Raw genomic sequence first — 24,580 nt, forward strand, 5'->3', positions numbered from 1 at the left:
ATAGACCAGATAGATTTAACTGATATTTATAGGACATTCCATCAGAAAACAGCAGATTACACTTTCTTCTCAAGTGCACACAGCACATTCTCCAGGATAGATCACATCTTGGGTCACTAATCAAGCCTCGGTAAATTAAAGAAAATTGAAATCATATCAAGCATCTTTTCCGACCACAATGCTATGAGATTAGAAATCAATTACAGGGAACAAAAAAACGTAAAAAAACACAAACACATGGAGCTAAACAATACATTACTAAATAACCAAGAGATCACTGAAGAAATCCAAGAGGAAATCAAAAAATAACTAGAAACAAATGACAATGAAAACACAGCGATCCAAAACTTATGGGATGCAGCAAAAGCAGTTCTAAGAGGGAAGTTTATAGCAATACAATCCTACGTCAAGAAACAAGAAACATCTCAAATAAATAATCTAACCTTACATCTAAAGGAACTAGAGAAAGAAGAACAAACAAAACCCAAAGTTAGTAGAAGGAAAGAAATCATAAAGATCAGAGCAGAAATAAATGAAACAGAAACAAAGAAAATAATAGCAAACGTCAATAAAAGTAAAAGCTGGTTCTTTGAGAAGATAAACAAAATTGATAAACCTTTAGCCAGATGCATCAAGAAGAAGAGGGAGGACTTTCCTGGTAGCCCAGTGGTTAAGAATCTGCCTGCCAGTGCAGGAAACATGGGTTCGAGACCTGGTCCGGGAAGATCCCACAGGCCATGGAGCAACAAAGCCCGTGCACCACAACTACTGAGCCTGCACTCTAGAGCCTGCGAGCCACAACTACTGAAGCCTTTGTGCCACAACTACTGAAGCCCACGTGCCTAGAGCCCGTGCTCTGCAACGAGAGAAGCCACTGCAATGAGAAGCCCACGCACTGCAACGAAGAGAAGCCCCTGCTCACCGCAACTAGAGAAAGCCTGCACATAGCAATGAAGACCCAATGAAGCCAAAAATAAATAAATTTTTAAAAAAAGAAAAAAGAAAAAGAGGGAGAGTACTCAAATCAATAAAATTAGAAATGAAAAAGGAGAAGTTACAACAGACACCGCAGAAATACAAAGCATCATAAGAGACTACTACAAGCAACTCTATGCCAATAAAATGGAAAACCTGGAAGAAATGGACAAATTCTTAGAAAGGTGTAACCTTCCAAGACTGAACCAGGAAGAAATAGAAAATATGAACAGACTAATCACAGTAATGAAACTGACACTGTGATTAAAAATCTTCCAACAAACAAAAGTCCAGGACCAGATGGCTTCACAGGTGAATTCTATCAAACATTTAGAGAAGAGCTAACACTAATTTTTCTCAAACTCTTCCAAAAAATTGCAGAGGAAGGAACACTCCCAAACTCATTCTATGAGTCCACCATCACCCTGATACCAAAACCAGACAAAGATACTACAAAAAAAGAAAATTACAGACCAATATCACTGATGAATAGAGATGCAAAAATCCTCAACAAAATACTAGCAAACAGAAACCAACAACACATTAAAAGGATCATACACCACAATCAAGTGGGATTTATCCCAGGGATGCAAGGATTCTTCAATATATGCAGATCAATCAATGTGATACACCATATTAACAAATTGAAGGAGAAAAACCATATGATCATCTCAACAGATGCAGAAAAAGCTTTTGACAAAATTCAACACCTATTTATGATAAAATCCCTCCAGAAAGTGGGCATAGAGGGAAGCTACCTCAACATAATAAAGGCCATATACGACAAACTCACAGACAACATCATTCTCAATGGTGAAAACTGAAAGCATTTCCTCTAAGATCAGGAGCTAAGATCAGGAGCAAGACAAGGATGTCCACTCTCGCCACTCTTATTCAACATAGTGTTGGAAGTCCTAGCCACAGCAATCAAAGAAGAAAAAGAAATAAAAGGAATACAAATTGGAAAAGAAGACGTAAAGCTGTCACTGTTTGTAGATGACATGATATTATACATAGATAATCCTAAAGATACCAACAGAAAACTACTAGAGCTAATCAATGAATTTGGTACAGTTGCAGGATACAAAATTAATGCACAGAAGTCTCTTGCATTCCTATACACTAACAACAAAAGACCAGAAAGAGAAATTAAGGAAACAATCTCCATTCACCACTGCAAAAAAAAGAATAAAATACCTAGGAATAAACCTACCTAAGGAGGTAGAAGACCTGTACTCAGAAAACTATAAGACACTGATGAAAGAAATCAAAGATGTCACAAACAGATGGAGAGATGTACCATGTTCTTGGATTGGAAGAATCAACATTGTGAAAATGACTATACTACCCAAAGCAATCTACAGATTCAATGCAATCCCTATCAAATTACCAATGACATTTTTTACAGAAATAGAACAAAAAAATCTTAAAATTTGTATGGAAACACAAAAGACCCAGAATAACCGAAGCAACCTCGAAGGAAAAAAGTGGAGCTGGAGGAATCAGACTCCCTGACTTCAGACTATACTACAAAGCTACAGTAGACAAGACAACATGGTACTGGAACAGAAACAGAAATACAGATCAGTGGAACAGGAGAGAAACCCGAGATAAACCCATGCACCTATGGTCAACTAATCTATGACAAAGGAGGCAAGGATATACAATGGAGAAAAGACAGCCTCTTCAATAAGTAAAACTTATTGAAAACTGAACAGTTACATGGAAAAAAATGCAATTAGAATACTCCCTAACACCATACACAAAAATAAACTCAGAATGGATTAAAGACCTAAATGTAAGACCGGACATTATAAAACTCTTAGAGGAAAACATAGGAAGAACACTCTTTGACATAAATCACAGCAAGATCTTTTTTGACCCACCTCCTACAGTAACAGAAAAAAATACAAAAATAAACAAATGGGACCTAATGAAACTTAAAAGCTTTTGCATAGCAAAGGAAACTATAAACAAGATGAAAAGACAACGCTCAGAATGGGAGAAAATATTTGCAAACGAATCAGCAGACAAAGGATTAACCTCCAAAATATATAAACAGCTCATGCAGCTCAATATTAAAAAAAACAAATAACCCAATCCAAAAATGGGCAGAAAACCTAAATAGACATTTCTCCAAAGAAGACATACAGATGTCCACGAGGCACATGAAAAGCTGCTCAACATCACTAATTATTAGAGAAATGCAAATCAAAACTACAGTGAGGTATCACCTTATACCAGTCAGAACGGGCATCATCAGAAAATCTACAAACAACAAATGCTGGAGAGGGTGTGGAGAAAAGGGAACCCTCTTGCACTGTTGGTGGGAATGTAAATTGATACAGCCACTATGGAGAACAGCATGGCGATTCCTTAAAAAACTAAAAATAGAACTATCAAACGACCCAGCAATCCCACTACTTGGCATATACACAGAGAAAACTATAATTCAAAAAGATACATGCACTCCAATTTTCACTGCAGCACTATTTACAATAGCCAGGTCATGGAAGCAACCTAAATGCCCATCGACAGACAAATGGATAAAGAAGATGTGGTACACATATACAATGGAATATTAGTCAGCCATAAAAATGAACGAAATTGGGCTATTTGTAGAGACATGGATGGACCAAGAGACTGCAGAGTGAAGTAAGTCAGAAAGAGAAAAACAAATATCGTATATTAACACATATATGTGGAATCTAGAAAAATGGTACAGATGAACTGGTTTGCAAGGCAGAAATAAAGACACAGATGTAGAGAACAAAAGTATGCCCTCAAACGGGGGAAAGTGGCGGGGCTGGGGGTGGGGGTGGTGGGATGAATTGGGCGATTGGGATTGACATGTATACACTAATATGTATAAAATAGATAACTAATAAGAACCTGCTGTATAAAAAAATAAATTAATAAAAAAACCCAACAATCCTGATAAACTGGACCTCATTAGCAAGAGAGCAATAAGAAGAGAAAGCAAGATAATACTGAAGGAGAGTGTCAGTTAAACCCATTAGAGCTGCCTCAAAACAATGTAATCCCCAATAGTTAACAGAATTGGCTCAACTATCTGCCATGATGGGCCCACAGCAGAACAGATACAAGCACAGGAAAGGGACCCGCACCACAGAGAGGTGCAGAAATGGACCAGCTCTTTCAGAACCATCTAGAATGCTTAGTGAAAATATGTATGACCAGGCCGCACTGCATATCTAATGGCTTAGAAATTCCAAGGTGTAAGCACAAGCACATGTTGGTGGGAATGTAAATTGCTACAGCCACTATGGAGAACAGTATGGAGGTTCCCTAGAAAACTAAAAATAGAGCTACCATATGATTCTGCAATCCCACTCCTGGGCATATATCCAGAAAAGATGAAAGCTCTAATTCGTAATATCATAAGATACATGCACACCAATGTTCAAAGCAGCACCACTTACAAAAGCCAAGACATGGAAGCAACCTCAGTGTCCATCAACAGATGAATGGATAAAGAAGATGTGGTATATATATATGTGTGTGTGTGTGTGTGTGTATACACACACACACACATATACACATATAAATATATACATACATACACACACACAAATATACACAGACAGTGGAATATTACTCAGCCATAAAAAGAATGAAATAGGACTTCCCTGGTGGCGCAGTGGTTAGGAATCTGCCTGCCAATGCAGGGGACACGGGTTCAAGCTCTTGTCCGGGAAGATCCTACATGCCGCAGAGCAACTAAGCCCATGTACCACAACTACTGAGCCTGCATTCTAAAGCCCGCAAGCCACAGCTACTGAGCCTGCATGCCACAACTAGTGAAGCCCGCGCTCCCAGAGCCTGTGCTCCCCAACAAGAGAAGGCACCGCAATGAAGAGTAGCCCCTGCACTGCAATGAAGAGTAGCCCCCGCTTGCTGCAACTAGAGATAGCCCGTGCGCAGCAACGAAGACCCAATGCAGCCAGAAAGAAAAAAGAAAAAAGAAAATACATTAATTAACTGATTTTTAAAAAAGAATGAAAATACCATTTCCAGCAACATGGATGTAGAGATTATTATACTAAGTGAAGTCAGACAGAGAAGGACAAATATCATATGATATCATTTATACGTGGAATCTAAAAAAATGATACAAATGAACTTATTTACAAAACAGAAAGAGACTCACAGACATAGAAAACTAGCTTATAGTTACCAAAGGGGATGGGGGGGAGATAAATTAGGAGTTTAGGATTAACATATACACACTATATATAAATGGGTAAACAAGGACCTACTGTGTAGGGAACTATACTCAATTATCTTGTAATATATTCTAAAAAGAATATATATGAATAACAGAATCACCCTGCTGTACATCTCAAACTAACACCACATTGTAAATTAACTATACTTCAATGTTTTTAACAAAAGTTAAAAAAAAAAAAAGAGACATCCCCTTTTAGGATATACACATTCAAGTATTTAGGGGTAAAGGGCCATGATGTATATAACTTATCCTCAAAAATGGTTTAAAAAAATGTGTGTGTGTGTGTGTGTGTGTGTGTGTGTGTGTGTAGAATTGGGGGGAGGAATACAAATACAATACAAATGGGATAAAATGTTAACAATAAATCAGCCTCATTAAAGGCATATAATTTGGGGGATTTTTTTAGTTTTGGTATTTTTATATATGTGTGAACTTATTTCCAAATAAAAAGCTCTTTTAAAAGAGGAGGAGAAAGGTAAGTGGGAAAAAATAGCAAAGTGTTGATAATTCTTGAAGATGGGTTATGCATAGATCATAGGTTCATTGTACCATTCTCTATGTTTGTACATCTTTGAAATTTTCCACAATAAAATGTTAAAAAAGAAAGATACTAAATAAAGAGTAAGTGAGGGCTTCCCTGGTGGCGCAGTGGTTGAGAGTCCGCCTGCCGATGCAGGGGACACGGGTTCGTGCCCCGGTCCGGGAAGATCCCACATGCCGCAGAGCAACTAAGCCCGTGCACCACAACTACTGAGCCTGCGCTCTAGAGTCTGCAAGCCACAACTACTGAAGCCCGTGCACCTAGAGCCCATGCTCTGCAACAGGAGAGGTCACCACAATGAGAAGCCCACGCACCACAATGAAGAGTAGCCTCCACTTGCCACAACTAGAGAAAGCCCACGCACAGCAACAAAGCCCCAATGCAGCGCCCCCCCCAAAAAAAATGCATGGAGGAGCAGAAAAATCAGCCCGAGAGAGGAGGAAGTAGGACTCTAGGTTAAAAAGATAACCTAAATAAAAGTATGAAAAAGGAAGAATGTCAGGCATGCAAGAAGCAACAGAGTTTTCGCTAAAGTCTGGGAAACAGTGTAACAGCCAGATACACATCTGAAAAAAGTGAGAATAAACTGGGAGGGCCCTGCCTAACTCCTTTGAAGGTCCACATGTGTAGCTCACACTCCTCGGGACCCCAGTTCTGGCAAAAAGATTCTCCTCTTCCCTTCCAGTAACAACAAAACCTCACTGTCCAAAACTGTTAAGTTTTTTTAAAATAAGGCACCCTGATTTAAAGGAACTAATTTAAGCAAACCATACTATACACATCCTGCTATGAAAGGAAATGCTTTCTATTGATATATCCAGGAAAAATTTAATCCCAACGAAAATGCCATTAAAAACCCAAAAGGGTTTATAATTTACATTTGGCTTTGGAATCTAACTTTTTTTTCAGTGAAGAACTTCCAAATCATATTTTTCTCAAGCTAATATTAAAGTAAGAAAATTCCTTAACTACCAACCAAAAGATCATCAAATCAAAAGATGACACAACTAAAGTCAAATTTCCTTTGTCAACTTGACTGACCTTCATGCAATGTGGCTTAATTCAAAATTACATGACTATGACCATTCTTACTTTTATTTTTCTGCCCACAATACATAGCTGTGCTACTTAAAAGGAAAACATCCTGTGGCTGTTTTTTCATAATTCTTTGTGTCACATACTGTAAAATAATAAATTACTCCATCACTTATACTTTTACATGCATAATTTTATGAAGATTTAAGAAGCTATGTAAAACATCTTATGATTACAGGCATACTATAAGTCTCTTTTAATGCTCTTAGCTGAATATTAAATTCCTCAGTGGTAGGGGAAAAGACCAGAGAACCATTAAAAGTTATGTGGAAATAGTCTCAGAGATCATCTATTCCAACCGTGATCGACGTCTGATAGACAAAGAAACTGGGAGCTCAGAAAAGTGAGGAACTTCCTTCCGATACGCAGAGTAGATCTAAAGTTAACAAGTCAAGTTTTCTGGCACCCAGCGCTGATGACGCCACATATCATACTGGACTTCTTTATGATGACACGTAACTGAAAGAAAAATCAAGAACTACACACAAGTCTATATTTTTTAAAACTGCGAAGCACTGCCACTGTTTTGAAGAAAGCAGGTAATGAGCTAACTTCTACTACCTCCTCCAAAAAAAATGTCCAACCATACTGGAGAATGGGAAAGTACTCAGCTTTTGAATACTTAACAACAGTTTAATGACTGAAAAAAGAAAACACGAATGGATTAATCAAGCCTTCCCACAGGACACCCGTTTCCCACAGGCACACAGGACTCCTGTGCTGCCTTCAGAGGCCGAACATGAGCAAGCCTTGTACAGCCTCCTCATCGGAAACAATGAGGGCAATGGGAGGGGTGACTCGGAAAATGAACCTCTGCAGGTCTGGTGGTCTAGGGAGCATACTCAGCACCAAAGACAGAGCCATGAGTGATTACAAATGTAATTCAACTCATAATATTGAAAGAAATCAAAGGAAAGCAAACCTAGAACAGAGGTCTTCTCATCCAAAGAGGCTCCTGAGACTCCTCATCCCATAAATTACCACACAGTACTCCATTTTCCTAACAAACTGACACCCCTGCCTGAGTGTGGAGAGCATGTCCCAGCCTAATTCAGCTGTGGAACTCAGCTGCATTTAAAATTCCTTCAGACAGCTGAACTCTGCACTATGTAATTAAGCAGACCGTATACTGTTTCTTTAGTAAGAGCACCCAGGCAGACCTTACAACTGCCAAAGTGCCAGTCTAGTTTTTGTTTCTCCTTCAGAACAAAGCACAAGTTCAGCTGACGTAACCTCACATGACCCAGGTCCTCTTGTATTTCTGGTCTCTTTAGGTCTAAACATTGTGAAGCAGAAATGAGGCTTTACTGGATGGTGGGAAAGGACTTTCTTCAGTTAATGAAATTTGCTTCCAATCTGATAAAACTCACATTTGTGCCACTTCAGAATTTATTACAAGACTCTTCAAAATGTGCTAATTTGTCACCGAACAAATGAAACATTGAGTATAATAAGAAAACTATACCTAATTAGTCATGTAAAATCCTAACCAAGAAAGCCCCTAAAACAGAATAATTTCCTCATAAAACACAAGCGGTAAAAAGTTTCAAAGAGCATAACTGTATTTATATTGTACAGCTAGAATGCATGCAATATGCATATTTATAAATATTCTTCTTGAAAAATGTTCTCTTATAGGTAAACAATCTATTCATGATTTGCATATATTTCCTTGTGTAAATGTGCACCAAATGGAAAAAATATTTTAAATTATTTCCAGTATTTCACATTTAACCAGCTGCACAGATGCAATATAACAGTTAGTAGTGGCAGCCAACTGAACAGAATTTCTTATGACTAACTGGACAAAACCTACGTATATCAAAGACCTGACAAAATCTGGTAAGACTTACTTGCTACTCCTGATGCCAGTCCATACAGCAGCCCTCCCCCATCTGACTGCTGAGGGAAAACTTGTGCTCCTGGAGGAGGCGGCTTTTCTTGCCTGATGAAGTTATACAACAAGGTCTTTACAAGTTTGCTGGTATATGGGAGGCTACACAAAAAGAAAAAAGAAGAAAATAAACTCAGATTTTGGGGAGTCAACTGACTTTGTATCGTGATAAATATAACCTATATAATCTACCAACATAAAAGGGATCAGCACAATTCAAAGAAATCTGGCACTGTCACAACAGTGAAGACCATGGGCTTTGAGATCAGACTTGAGGCTTAAATCTGGCTTTCCTCTTACTATGCCATATGTCATTCATCAAATCGCTTCAACTCCTGAGCTTCAGTTACCTTATCTGTAATCTGTATAACAGGTGAGATATTATAAATTCAGTGTATAATATAGTACTTGGCACTTGAAGGGAGGTAGTAACACAGAGTCAGTAGGAAAAAGCAAGAATTTAAAAGTATGGAAATTGACTTGAATAGTATATTTGACTTAACCCAATATATCCAAAATATTCAACATATAATCAATATAATAATTGTTAGATATCTTACATTGTTTAAAATAAATAAAAATATGAAGTTATTCAATCTATGAATGCATATAAAAAACATATCCATATATATACAGATTTCTTTTAATGTTAATACCCTTTGCTTTTAAGTAACAGAATGAGAGGAGAACGGAGAGAAAACAAGTTAAAAGGGATATGTGTCCACAAATTGGTGATAAATCAATTCCTGCAATCTGGAGAAAACTTCTGAATAGACTTTTCAGCCAACGCTTAAGGCCTTTTATCCCTATTATCAGTGATTTTCAAATATGTTCTAAAAGAGTCCTAAAGGATTCTGTGAATGTGCCACAGGTATAATCAAGGTAGCAAGAGGGATGTGAAAAAGACAAAGGTGCTTCTCTCTCTCTCTGTCTCTCTCTGTCTCTCTCTCTCTCTCTCTCTGTGTGTGTGTGTGTGTGTGTGTGTGTGTGTTTAATATTTATCTACTCCCGTCCCTACCCACCAGGAGACTGTAAGTTTCTGCTCTGCTCAGGAGCACAGCTCCACATCCTAGCACATGCCTGGCACATGATTAGCACACAATAAACATTTGTTGACTACATGAAAGTAGGAACAGTCAGTTAAGTGGCTGCTGGGGAAGTCCAAACACATGGTGACGGGGCATACACTGCAGCAGTCGTTTCAATGGGACTGGTGGGAAGGGGAAGATACAAATAATTTCAATGAACAAATATGACTGGATGAATGCTTAGACATAAAGAATGATGCAGAAGGAAGAAAACATGGCTTCAAAGTTTCAACTCCACAAAGAAACCACTAGAGGGCTTCCCTGGTGGCGCAGTGGTCGAGAGTCCGCCTGACGATGCAGGGGACACAGGTTCGTGCCCTGGTCTGGGAGGATCCCACATGCCGCAGAGCGGCTGGGCCCGTGAGCCATGGCTGCTGAGCCTGCGCGTCCGGAGACTGTGCTCCACAACGGGAGAGGCCACAACAGTGAGAGGCCCGCGTACCTCAAAAAAAAAAAAAAAAAAAAAAAAAAAGAAACCACTAGAGAAGGTAATGAAGCTAAGGGATGAAAGGGGCAGGGAGGATGGATAGTTTAGACAGGAAAGCAGATCCTTATGTGTTGGGTTTGAAGTTCTGATAGAACCACCAGAGGAAATGTCTGGTTGGAGATATGGAACAACACTAAGGAAAGAGGATGAGACGAGAACTATAGATTAATTCAATAAAAAACTTGACAAATTTAAAATAGAAACATACCATGGACCTCGCATCAAATACTTGTGACTGATGCTCTGTCGCAAAACTTCCTTGTGGAAGAGTTGGCAGGAAAGGAAGACCACCATTGTTGACACAGCTTCTACTGATATTTCATATGTAATATCTCTGGAAAAATAGGAAACAAATCAGAATAATGATCACTTTGGAAGATTAAGATATTGCTCTTTTCTAAATAAACTATACATTTAAAAACTCAAATCAAAATATTCAATATGCTTCCGGATTATTAAAAATACTAGTATGTTTAACATAAAAATTAAGTCAAACAAAAATATGAAACCCTTCCTTGTCATTAGTTCTTGTACTTGGGTCAAATATCCCATTACTTTCCTATTTTCCAGGTCCCATCTACTAATGAATGACAAGTATCAATATATTAGTGTATAATGGGAACAGTTACCAGCAGTGTTCTGCTTTGAAGGTCCACTCTAAAGCCCTTATGTTCATTCCCTGTTTAGTTATAACACAGGAACAGATATTCAGATTGTAAAACTGAAAAGAAGTCACAGTGTAGGGAAGACAACAATGTCTTTTTGAGTTGATAATAACTTTACAGTAAGAACTATGGTATACCCTAGATCTTCTATCTCTAAGTGTCTACTTTCTCAAGGCCAACTCCGCCTGTTCAGCAAAATATGAACAGTAAACAAATTGTTCTTCCTGTTTTATTAAGCGTATTTCTTTTATGAAGGACTACCGTTGTCCTCCGAAGATCATTAACCCCTTTTAGAAACAAATCTTAGAACAAATAAAAAGGAAACAAAATTTTGGCTGAGCACGAACAGGAACAAATGCATCAAGAAATCTTCAATTATTGCAAAAGTTTAAACACAATTATCATGGGGAACAGTAACATGTTAGCCCAGAAAAGTGAAAATCTCAACAACACAACAAAAAGAGTAACAGCTCCAAAAGAATATCAGCTCTTTTTACAGAACTGAAATATTCACGGAAAGCCCAAAGAAAAATAATGAACACCTACTTAAATGAAGCTCATCAAACAAATTAAAGAGGACTTGATTCTAGAAATGGAGAAGCTTACCAGATTTTTAAGTTCTAATACTACCGGATATTTACGGAGTTATTTTGTTGATGAAATATCTTTTAAAAGCGAAGTATACAAAACAAAACACAAGAGACCTGTGCAAATGATCTTATTATGTAATGAATAAATCTCATTTCTACTCAGAAATCTAATACTGTAGAACAATTCTCTTTCCTGAAATTTCCATAATTATCGTTGTAAAATATTAACCACATAAAAGGCACATCTTACATTTGTACTTATTTCTTGAATTGAATGAAAAACAACCCTGATGTGTTGTATTAGGATTCATTAATTCTTCAATAATGATGATTTGTGTGCTCAAAACCCAAAGGATTTTGAATCACAATAATCATTTATTCATACAGCTTATGCCTGTCAGGAATCCATACTCTGTAGTCAATTCGCTAGCTTTTCAGTTGGGTCAGGGCTTAAAACCAAATTCTGAAGAACAAGTATCTTGCCACAGTACACCCTATCTAGGTAGGTGACTACCTCCAGTACACTTGTTAATGCATTTAGTCATTGCATCAATAATAATAATAAAAAAAACCAGCAGTGGTTTACAATTTAACACCTTATACTAGGTCCCTGATCCAGGAAGAAACTGCTTTAATTTGTTTAAACTAAAAACTATGGGGTTTCCCTCGTGGCGCAGTGGTTGAGAGTCCGCCTGCCGATGCAGGGGACACAGGTTCGTGCCCCAGTCTGGGAAGATCCCACATGCTGCGGAGCAGCTGGGCCTGTGAGCCAATGCCGCTGAGCCTGCACGTCCGGAGCCTGTGCTCCGCAACAGGAGAGGCCACAATAGTGAGAGGCCTGCGTACCGCAAAAAAACTAAAAACTATGACTATTAATAAATACTGTGTCTGACAACTTTAATGAAAAAATGTAGATTTAGAATAGAGGGCTGTTCTCCTTCAAAATAAATTGGGCCAAACAACATCACAAATGGGAGAACATCACAAATGGGAGGGATCTTTATTGCTCTGATTTTGACTGGAACTAACTAGGACTTCCTGAACAGTCATCAGCATAGTGTACCAGGCATACATAACTCAGAACAGCAAAGAGGAAGAAATATGTTGAGGCCATATAATACACGATAATACAAAAGGAATACTCTTTGCAACAAAAATGTAAAGGGAATTTCATGAAAAAAAGGATCCAGGATGCTGTTGACTGACTTAGAGGATATCTCCTATTGATTTTGCTGGCCAGCATCCACTTATTAGTATTAAAACATTAATAAAGGGCAAACAGGATGATCTGAATGGAATGACTAAATACCATGAAGATAATTCTACACAAATTAATCTTAATCACAACCAAAATTCTCATTGAGTTTTTTTCAGAAACTTCATAAATTGACTTTGACATTTTATGAAAGAATAAACATATAGCCAAGTCAATCTTGAAACTGAAAAGTGAAGAGAGGGACTTCCTCTACCAGATATCAAGCCATGTTACATGGCTGTGGCAATAAAAACGGTATGGTATTTGCAAGCACACACAAAAAAATTAGACAAACCAATGGAACTCAACTGAGAACTGAATGTACAGGTCAAACCTGTGTTTCTATGAAAACATACAATAAAATGGATCCATAAATCAATGGAGAACAGATTGTACAGAAGATGGTGCTGGGAAAAACTGGCTTATTTCATAAAGAAAAATAATGATGGCTCCCTATCTTACAACATATTCAAAGACCAACTACAGAAGAATTAAAGACCTACATTCACTTGGATGTGAATGGCAACACTACAATTAATAGAAGAAAATGTACAATTATAAGTTTGTAACATAAGCACAAGAAGGGACTTCTTAAATAAAAGCCTAAGAACACAAAGCATAAAGTAAGTAAGTAAATAAATAAAAGCATTTAATTACATCAAAATTAAAGATTATTGCTCAACAAATGAAACCCTGAACAAAGTTAACTGGCAGATGATAAAATGGAAGAAGAACAAAGAACTAATATCTAGAATATTACAAGCAACTCCCGCAAAAAGCCAAGAACTTCACTAGGAAAAAAAAGAGCAAAAGATAAAAAACCAGTCTGTTTAAAACAGTGTAATATCCCTTGATGTCCTAGAAAATGTAAAGTATTGGCAGGTACATAATGATATATAAACCCTCATGTACTGCTGATAGTAATATTAACCAACACAGTTATTTTAGAGAACAATTTATATGTTGTTCTCTAAAATATGTATATGCCAAAGAAAAATTCACAGAAATATGTCTGAGGACTGTGGTAAGCAACCTCCAAAATGACCCTCAATAATCCCCACTTCCTGCTATTCGTGTCCTTGTGTAATTGCCTCCCCTTGAGTGTAGGATGGATCTAGAGACTTGCTTAGAAGCAAGAGAATACAGTAAAAGTGAAAGCATGCCACTTCTGAGAGGAGACTGGCTTACAAAACAACTGTGGCTTGTGTTGGGCACCTGCTCTTGCTCTTCTGTTTGCTTTCTCCAAGGGAAGCCAGCTGCCTTGTTGTGAGCTGACATACAGAGAAGTACACCTTGCAAAGGACTATGGAAGGCCTCCAGTCAACAGCCAGTAAGGAACTGAGTCCAACAGCCCTAGACAAATTCAATCCTGCCGACAGCCAAGTGAGAAGTCTAGGAAGCAGGTCCTTCCTAGTTGAGCCTTCAGATGAGACCACAGCCCCAGCCATAAGATCAACTACACTCATGAGACACTTGAGTCAGAGGCACCAAGCTACACAGTACCCTGATTCCTGATACTAAAAAACTGTAAAACAACGTTTTGTTTTGTTTTTATTGAAGTATAGTTGATTTATAATGTTGTGTTAATTTCTGCTGTACAGCAAAGTGATTCAGTTATATATATATATTCTTTTTTATATCCTTTTCCATTATGGTTTATTACAGGATACTGAACAGAGTTCCCTGTGCTATCCAGTAGGACCCTGTTGTTTATCCATTCTATATATAGTAGTTTGCATCTGCTAACCCCAAACTCCGACTCATCCCTCCCCCAACCCCCATGCCCTTAGGAACCACATGTCTGTTCTTTATGTCTGTGAGTCTGTTTCTGTTTTATAGATAAGTTCATTTGTGTCCTATTTTAGATTCTGCATATAAGTGATATCATATGGAATTGAAACAATGTTGTTTTAAACTTCTAAATTTTAGAGTAGCTTATTGTGCAGTAATAGATAAATAATATAAAGACATTCATTATTCATGGTGTTGCAAAGTTGGAGGCACCCCAGGTGACCAGCACTGAGGAACTGGATAAGTAAAATGTTGTGGATGTACACAATGGGGCAGTTTTAACAGCAATAGACTAGGTGTTCATTTAGCATCACAGGTTAACTCTTAAAAAGAATTCTGAGGGCTTCCCTGGTGGCACAGTGGTTAAGAATCCGCCTGCCAATGAAGGGGACACGGGTTCAAGCCCTGGTCCAGGAAGATCCCACATGCCGCGGCGCAACTAAGCCTGTGCGCCACAGCTACTGAGCCTGTGCTCTAGAGCCCACGAGCCACAACTACTGAGCCTGCAAGCCACAACTACTGAAGCCCGTGCGCCTAGAGCCCATGCTCCGCAACAAGAGAAGCCACCGCAATGAGAAGCCCATGCACCGTGACGAAGAGCAGCCCCCACTCGCCACAACTAGAGAAAAGCACGTGCGCAGCATCGAAGACCCAGTGCAGCCAAAAATATACAAATAAAATAAATTTAAAAAAAAAACAATTCTGAGAGGAAAAAGCAAAAAACAGAGTTCTATAACACAATTCTAGTTATGTATATTAAAAATACATGTACACTATAGCTGATTCACTTTGTTATAAAGCAGAAACTAACACACCATTGTAAAGCAAATATACTTCAATAAAGATGTTAAAAAAAAGAAAAATACACGTACACATAAGTATAACATCTTGTACTCGGACATATACATAAAAAATGCATGCATTAAACATAGTAAAATGGGGCTTCCCTGGTGGCGCAGTGGTTGGGAGTCTGCCTGCCAATGCAGGGGACACGGGTTCGAGCCCTGGTCTGGGAGGATCCCGCATGCCGCGGAGCGACTAAGCCCGTGAGCCACAACTACTGAGCCTGCGCGTCTGGAGCCTGTGCTCCACAACGGGAGAGGCCGTGACAGTGAGAGGCCTGCGCACCGCGATGAAGAGTGGCCTCCGCTCGCTGCAACTGGAGAAAGCCCTCGCACAGAAACGAAGACCCAACACAGCCAAAAATAAATAAATAAATTTTAAAAAAAAAGAAAGAAAACTCTTTAAAAAAAAAATAGTAAAATGGCTGTTTATGGGAAAGAAAAGGAGTAATGAATGGGGATAAATGGGAATAAGTAAATGGATTAATATTAAATGGAGGGGGAGGTGGGCCTTACACAAACCAACGATGATAGTGACCCTTGAACTGAAGAATGTGACTGACTCAACCCTATGCCTGATGTGTCCAAAATCAGGGATTGTGGAATGAAGGGATGCATAAGAGGTTGGAGGACATATTGAAGTGGGAGGATGCTCAGATTAATCCCAGAAACAAAAAATACCAGCAATAAATTATCCAGTTAGGACATTATAAGGACCACCATTAAAATAATGACAATGGCAATGGAAAAGAGCAGTAAGACTTAAATGACGCTTAACAAAATAAAACTAATAGCACTCAGTGACAGATTGGATGCTTAAAGTGGGCAAGAAAGACTAAGACTAATCAAGAAAGACCAAGGTTTCTAGATTTAGAACTCAGAGAAGGTGACGTTATCAACCTAAATCAAGAACACAGGAAATGGAAAAATCACTTTACATGTATAATCTATCGATGCTCTTTATTCACAGATTCCATGTTTGTGAATTTACCTACTCACTAAAATTGACTTATAACCCCAAAACAATTTTCTGCAGCACTTCTGCAAGTTGAAATGATCTACGTAATTTTCTAATTTGCATCAAAGGAATCCCAGGCAAAATTTCATGACAAAAAAATAGCTAACGATTGCAAATGAACTCACAGGTGATAAAGTTACTTTGTTAAAGATGATAAAATTAAAGTCTGCACTTTTCTAATGTCAGTGGGGAACGGGAAATAACTACATAGCAAAGCTTCATATAAAATTGACTATCCAGATATGATATGATGTCTGGAATTTTCTTAAATATAATCTGAGAAGTAGGGGAGGGTAGCTGTGGAAGGGGTATAATTGGAATAAAAGTGGCCATGAGTTGTTAATTACTAAAGCTAAGTGATAAGCATATGGGAGTTCATTAGTCTCTCTACATTTATATGCTTAAAATTTTACGTTAAGATTAAAAATATAAAATTAAAAATTGCACAACTGTAGACTAGAGTTTGGTGAAGATAGGGACCTCTCTTATTCCTAGCTCCTACCACATTTCCTGGCAAATAGTAGGCACTAAACAGATATTATTTGGAGTGCATGAATCATCCAAAATTCTATATTTAACAAATTTAATTTGCTAAAGTTATCTGCTTTGAGAAGTTGGGTATGTTTCAACAGTTTTTATATTGTTGTCATTAGCAAATCACCACAAACTTAGTGGCCTAAAACAGCACAAATTTATTATCATGCAGTTCTGTAGTTGCAGTACAGGTTTCACGGGGTTAAAATCAAGGTGTCAGCAAGCTGCTTTCCACTCCGGAGGCTCTGGGGAAGAATCCATTTCCTGCTCACTTGGGTTGTTGGCAGGATTTAGTTCCTCATGACTCTAGGATCCAAGTCCCCATTTTCTTGCTGGCAGTAAGATGAGGGCACTTCCGAGGCTCTACAGGTCGCCTCATTCTTTGACTCAAGGATCCTTTTCCTCCATCTTCAAAGCCGTTAGTGGCTTTGAGTGACTCATGCTGCATCTCTCTGACCCACCCTTCTGGTTTCCTCTTCTACCTTTAAGGACTCATGTGATTAGACTGTCCTCTATTATCCTAGTAGGCCCAATCTCCCCCTCAAAAAGCCCTTAACTTTAACCACATCTACAGAATCCTTTTGACATGTGAGGGTATCTATTCACCAGCTTTCCAGGGATTAGGATGTGGACATCCTTGGGCTGGAGAGGACATTATTCTGCCTACCACTAGCAGCTAGTAAGAATTAGATGCTAATTTCAATAAGAACCAAAAACCTCCCTACCAGCCAACATGAAAATATTACTCAAAGTTATACTAATCTACCAGATTTGGGGGCTGGGGAGAATATAATGTTCAAATAAATGGATTAAAGCAGGCTCCAACAAACTGGCAGGGTAGAAGATAATTTAAGTACACAATGAAGCACAGCTTCAAATGACATAACAAAGATGCAGATACTAGAAATGGCTAAAACAGAATCTTTTCCTTTGTTTTGGCAAAGATGTCAAGAACCCAATTTCCAATTTTCATTGTATGAAGATAGTGCTTATAGCCACAAAGCAGAAGAAAATTTAAATGCACAGAGTAACAAATATTCAAACAAGGACAATAACCATCCACTAGCTGCCCATCCTGCTCAGAATAAAATGCAAAGTCCTTAACCTAGCCTCTAAGACCCTGCATGACTTTTGACTAACCATCCAACCTTGTCTATCACTCACCCATCCTTGCTCATTTGGCTCTAGCTCTAATGGACTAGTTACTGGTCCCTGGACACACCAAGCATGCACCCACCCCGGGGCCTTGCATCTGCTGTTCCCTCTGCTTAGAATGCTCTCCCACCAGAGAGAGACAGGACTCCCTCTCTGACTTCCTTTGGGTTTCTATTAAAAGGTCCACTTCACAAGGAGCCTTCCCTTACAATCTTGACTAAAATACCACGACATTACTTTTTTCCATTGTACTTGTCACATTCTAACATGAAGTAATATATTAATTTGTTTATTGTCTGTCTTACCCTACGCACAACTAGAATCTATGTCTTATTCACTACTGTATCCCTGACACCTAAAACAGTGGCTGGCCACAAGTACACACATATTTGTTGAATAGTCTCTTTGTGCTCTTGGGCACAGTGAGAAATTAATATTATTTGGGGTTTACCAAAACCAAGAAAAATACATTCATTCATGTACAAATTTTACATGACAAAGTATATCTGAAACTCCCAGCTTCCAGAAACTAATTCATGATTTAGTGCTCTGCATAAAAATTCACACACACAGAAAAACGCGATTCCCTGGCAGTCCAGTGGTAGGGCCGCACACAGGTTCCATCCCTGGTTCGGGAACCAAGATCCCGCATGCAGTGCAGCGTGGCCAAAAAAGAAAAGAAAAAAAAGAGAAAATTCACTAGACTCCTGGGGCTACAGTTACAGAGCTAGTAGCAACAGCAAAAATAATTACTCAGCATGCCCTCATTTAATCCATTTTCTATTATAAGTGGTATTGAAAATGACTGGACTTCCCTGGTGGCGCAGTGGTTAAGAATCTGCCTGCCAATGCAGGGGACATGGGTTCAAGCCCTGGCCCAGGAAGATCCAACAAGCTGCAGAGCAACTAAGCCTGAGCACCACTGCTACTGAGCCTGCGCTCTAGAGCCTGGAAGCTACAGCTACTGAAGCCTGCATGTCTAGAGCCCGTGCTCCGCAACAAGAGAAGTCACTGCAATGAGAAGCCCGCGCACCGCAACGAAGAGTAGACCCCACTCACCGCAACTAGAGAAAGCCCATGCGCAGCAACGGAGACCCAACACAGCCAAAAATAAATTAATAAAATTTTTTTAAAAATAAAAGTTTAAAAAAACAAAGAAAGAAAATGACTGATATCTTTAAGGTCAGTTTCAAAATAAGTTGTGAACACAAATTTGGGTTCTGCCTATGGGGAAAAAAATGATCTAAACAGGACAACCTCTGAAATAGCCATTTAAGAAATATGTTTTAAAGACACACATGGATAAAATGCAACTATCCATCAATTATCTTCCTAGTTACCATCTTCCCGCACATCTCCCAAGTCTGTGTGAGGGCTTCGGCTCCCTCTACCCTTGCCCCCAAACTGCTTGGCTGACTCATATTCATCACTCAAGACTTTGGACTATGCTTTTCATAGTCTATAGTCTACATCACATAAGAAAATATTTGCTGAACCAAAAAAAAAAAATCAACCAATATTAGAAAATGAAAAATGTAATAAAGCACAGCTTATATATTAACTTACACAACCACATAACTTTTAAAGAGATCACAGGAATTGAGGCTACTTCCATTTCCAGCAATGACAGACAGAAAATTCAGAAGAATATTCACAATGAGGTCAACAAAAATCATTGACAGAGGGTCTGGAAGGGCACTTTTTAAAAGGACCAAAGAGTAGTAAAATACTGAAGAATTACAAGGCCAAGATTCAAGGCACTAAGAAAACCTAGAGAGGTCAGCCTGACATCTGGAACTGCTTTGGCCTTGGGATGCTTCCTGATCCATAAGCAGTGGCTGGGAATCCAAGCAGTGCTTTTGACAGGGTTGACAATCTAGGGGACAAAAACTGGAGTCCAAGCCTGCCAAGGGAGTAAGCCCTAGTACTCCACTCCACACACAGGGTAGAGATCCTCAAGGGGATCCTTACCTTGGAAGTAAGGGGGAGCAGGAAGTAAATCAACAATCTCATGGACTACAACCCAGAAGTCCCCTGGGTGGCCAGAAAAATTCTGAAACGGAATTAAGAAGAATCCAAGGCACCCAACAGAAACAATCCCCTCTGAAGAAAGATAAAATCATTCTATCAAACTATTTCTACAACTTTACAAATATAAAAACTAGCAAACAATCAAAAATAGGCACATAAAGAGATAAAACTACATGAACAAGAACCACCATACACTCATAAAACAAACAAAACTCTCCCAATAATAATATTAATTACCAAACACAACTATGCCTACTCTACCTATGGCATAAAAGCCAAATTTTTCAAATCAAAAATTTCTCAAGGACCTGTAAACTATATAAATATACCAGGTATTTCTTTTTAAAAAGTTCTAGAAAAAAATTCTGGAACTGAAAAATACAATAGCCAAATTTTAAAACTTGATTTAAAAAAATAAGTAAATAAGAAAGAAAGAAAGAAAGAAAGAAAACCTCAATGAATGGGTTTAACAGCAGATTAGACTCAGCTGAAGAGAGATTTAGTGACTTGGACATAAAGTCATAAGAAATAACTGAGAATAAAGTATAGAGAGACAACATGATGATGTTGAGAGGCATTTGTGTCCATATTGGGGTTATTATGAGAAGGTTTACGAAGAAAGATTTATAAACATTTGCATACAAGTCATTTGCAAACATATATTTTCATTTCTCTTCAGTAAATACCTGAAAGTAAAATTGCTAGATGAGAAGAGAGGTGGATATCTGACTTCATAAGAACCTGTCAAAACTTTTCCCAAACTGTTGTACCATTTTATACAACACAGCAATTTTTTACATAGATTTTATTTTTCAAAGCAGTTTCCGGTTCTCAGCAAAACTGTAGGTATAGAGAATTTCCATATAACCCTTGCCCCCACATATGTATACCCTTCTCCACCATCAATATCCTGCCCCAGAGTAGCATATATGTTAAAAATGATGAACCAACACTGACACATCATTATCACCTAAAGACCCCATAATATACGTTAGAGTTCACTACTGCTGTGTAATTTCTATAATCGCTATAAATTTTGACAAATGTAGTAACATGTATCACTGATTATAGTATCATACAGAACAGTTTCATTGCCCTAAAAATCCTCTGTGCTCTGTCTATATATCCCTTCCTCCTGCAAGCCCTGGCAACCACTGATCTTTTTACTGTTTCTATAGTTTTACCCTTTCCAAAATGTATAGTGGGAATAATACAGTATGCAGCCTTTTCAGATTGGCTTCTTTACCCACAGCAATTTCTGAAAGTACCGGTTGCTCCACATTCTCACCAACATTCAGTACTATCAGTCTTCTTAATTTTTGCTATTCTAGTTGTGTGTAGTAATAGCTCACTATAGCATTTAATTTGAATTTTCTGATTAATCACACTAAAACTTAATGTGCTTATTGGCCATTCATATATCTTTTTTGTGAATTATCAATTTAAATCTTTTTTCCATTTTAATTGGGATATTTGCCTAATTATTTTTAAATTGTAAGAGATCTTTATATATTCAAGAATAAAGTCTTTTGTCAGCTACACGTTTTGGAGACATTTTCTCCCATCTGTGGCTTGACTATTCTTTTTCTGAACCGTCTCTCTTGAAGAGGCAAGATTTTTACTTTTGAAGTAGTCTAACTTATCAAGTTTTTCTTTTTTTGGCTATTGCTTTCTGTATGCTTTCTAAGTTATCTTTGCCTAAAACAAGATTGTGTGTATTTTTCTAATTTTTATGTTATATGTGAAAGTAGGAGTCAAAGTTTTTTTGCTTTGCTTTGTTTTCCCATATAATCAGCTTTTCCAGCACCATTAGTTTAAAAAGTTTTCCCTTCCCAACTGAATTGTTTTGCTTCTTTTCTCAAAACAAAACAAACAAACAAACAAAAAAATACCAATTGACCAGAGAAGTACAGATCTATTTCTTGGCCCCCTATATTGATCCACTGATTTATTTGTCTATACTTAGGTCAGTACCATGTTATCTTCAAAGCTGTAGCTTTATAGCACACTGTGAAGTGATATAGTGTAAGTATTCCATTTGTTCTTCCTTTTCAATTATTTCTTCAGATATTCTAGGTTCTTTGCATTTCCATATATATTTTAGAATCAGCTTGTCAATGTCTACGAAGAAAACAAACAAACAAAAAATACTCTGGTACAAATGTGATGAACTGATTCTGTAGATCAATCTGGGTAATACTGACATCTTAACAATATTGACTCTTCCAATTCATGGATATGATGTATCTCTACATTTAGGTTTTCTTTGACTTCACTGAGCAATGTTTTTTAGTTATTAATACATAAGCTGTACACATATTTGTGGAATTTACTAAGTATTTCATGTTTTTCATATTATTTTAAAATGGAGTTTTTAAGGTTTTAGTTTCCTATTGTTTGCTACTAGCATATGATTCTTGTATAATCATCTTGCAACGTGCAACCTTGCTAAACTCACTTTTTAGTTCAAGTAGTTTTTGTATATTCCTTAGGGTCTCCTACATAAACAATCATGTTGCTGGCAAATATAGTTTTACTTTTTCTTTTTAATCTCTATGCCTTTTATTCTTTGTTTTGCTTTACTGAACTGGCTAGGGCCTCATACAGTAGCAAACAGAAATGCTAAGACCAAACATCCTTGGCTTGTTCCTGATCACAGATGAGGTAAACCTTTAGTCTCTCATCATTAAGTGTAATGTTAGCTACAGGTTCTTCATGGATGCCCTTAACCTAGTTGAAGATGTTTCCTTCTATTCCTAGTTTGCTGAGAGGTTTTTTTTTTTCCATGAATAGATGTTGAATTTGGTCAAATGCTTTTTCGACATTTACTGAGACAATCATATGGCTTTTCTAATTTATTTTGTCAATGTGGCATTTTATACTGATTTTCAAGTGTTAACAATATTGTATTCCTGAGATAAGCCCCACTTGGTTATAATGTATTATCCTGTTCTTATATTGCTGGATGACATTTGCTAATTTTTTAAAGCTTTTTCTCCTGTATTCATGAGAAATATCAGTCTGTAATTTTCTTTTTATGGAACGCCACTGTTAGGTTTTAGTATCAGGGTTATGCTGGCCTCATAAAACAAGTCATCCCATCTGCTTTTGAAATACACTTTATTGAAAAAATATTTGCTTCATGATGTGACGTTGAGCAAAGATAGCAGAATAGTATGCATCATGAGTGAATACACATACAGATGTTAATATGCAAAAAATAAAAAGAGCAATCCTGGAAGATGAGATTATAGGTGAATATTTTTATTATTTTTAATTTAAATTTTCAAAATGGGAAGGGCATAAAGAAAATGAATGGGAGAAATATTTACTTCAAACTGGCTGTCTCCACCAGGAAACTTCCTGAAAAAAAAAAAAAAAATCAGGAGAGATGGTCTGAGGACAATCTCTAATCCCATTCAGACCACAGGTTTTCTTTTTCTGTTTTTTTTTTTTTAAATAAGTTTATTTATTTATTTTTGGCTGCATTGGGTCTTTGTTGCTGTGCATGGGCTTTCTCTAGTTGCAGCGAGCAGGGGCTACTCTTCATTGCGGTGTGCGGGCTTCTCTTGTTGCAGAGAACAGGCTCTAGGCACGCAGGCTTCAGTAGTTGTGGCACATAGGCTCAGAAGTTGTGGCTCAAGGGCTCTAGAGCACAGGCAGTAGTTGTGGCACACGGGCTTAGTTGCTCCGTAGCATGTGGGATCTTCCTGGACCAGGGCTTGAACCTGTGTCCCCTGCATTTCGCAGATGGATTTTTAACCACTGTGCCACCGGGGAAGTCCCAGGTTTTCTTAATTATTCCTCTCTCTCACTTCACTGTAAACAATCAAAGTAAAGAGGATTTGCAACTAGGAAAAACAATCTAAGTGTCTCATTCCTTTTGGACTGTAATAACAAACTAATACAGACTGGGTAACTTATAAACAACAGAAATTTATTTCTCACAGTTCTGGAGGCTGAGAGGCCAGATCAAGATACCTGCAGATTCAGTATTTGATGAGAGCTGGCTTCTGGGTCACAGAGATTAAGCGTCTTTTTGCTACGCTATCCTATGATGGAAGGCAGCAAGGAAGTTTTCTTGGGTATCTTTTAAAAGGGCATTAATTCCACTCATGAGGGCTCTGCCCTCATGATCTAATCGTCCCCCAAAGACGCCATACCTTCTAACATCATCATCTTAGAGGTGAGGTTTTAAAATATGAATTTTGGGAAGACACGAACATTCAGGCTGTAGCAATGAATTAGACACACTTGCTGCATTATTTAGGGCTCTCCAGAGAAACAGAACCAACAGGATATAAAGAAATATATACATAGAAAGTAATTTATTATAAGAGATTGGCTCACACAATTACAGAGGCTAA

At 37.9% G+C, this 24,580-nt stretch overlaps 1 protein-coding gene across 2 annotated transcripts in view; it reads right to left on the bottom strand.

The window, feature by feature from the left end:
• Positions 1-24,580, bottom strand: part of DYM (dymeclin) — a 378,609-nt gene that overhangs the window by 266,311 nt on the left and 87,718 nt on the right. For both annotated transcript variants that reach the window (XM_082641320.1, XM_082641321.1), the window contains 2 exons: positions 10,541-10,666; positions 8,717-8,859 (listed from right to left, as the gene is read on the bottom strand). In XM_082641320.1, coding sequence (XP_082497446.1) covers positions 8,717-8,859; positions 10,541-10,666 — 269 coding nt within the window. The remainder of the gene's footprint in view (positions 1-8,716; positions 8,860-10,540; positions 10,667-24,580) is intronic.

This window comes from Mesoplodon mirus (assembly GCF_964341445.2).
Source record: "Mesoplodon mirus genome assembly, chromosome: 13".
Taxonomy (NCBI): Eukaryota; Metazoa; Chordata; class Mammalia; order Artiodactyla; family Ziphiidae; genus Mesoplodon; species Mesoplodon mirus.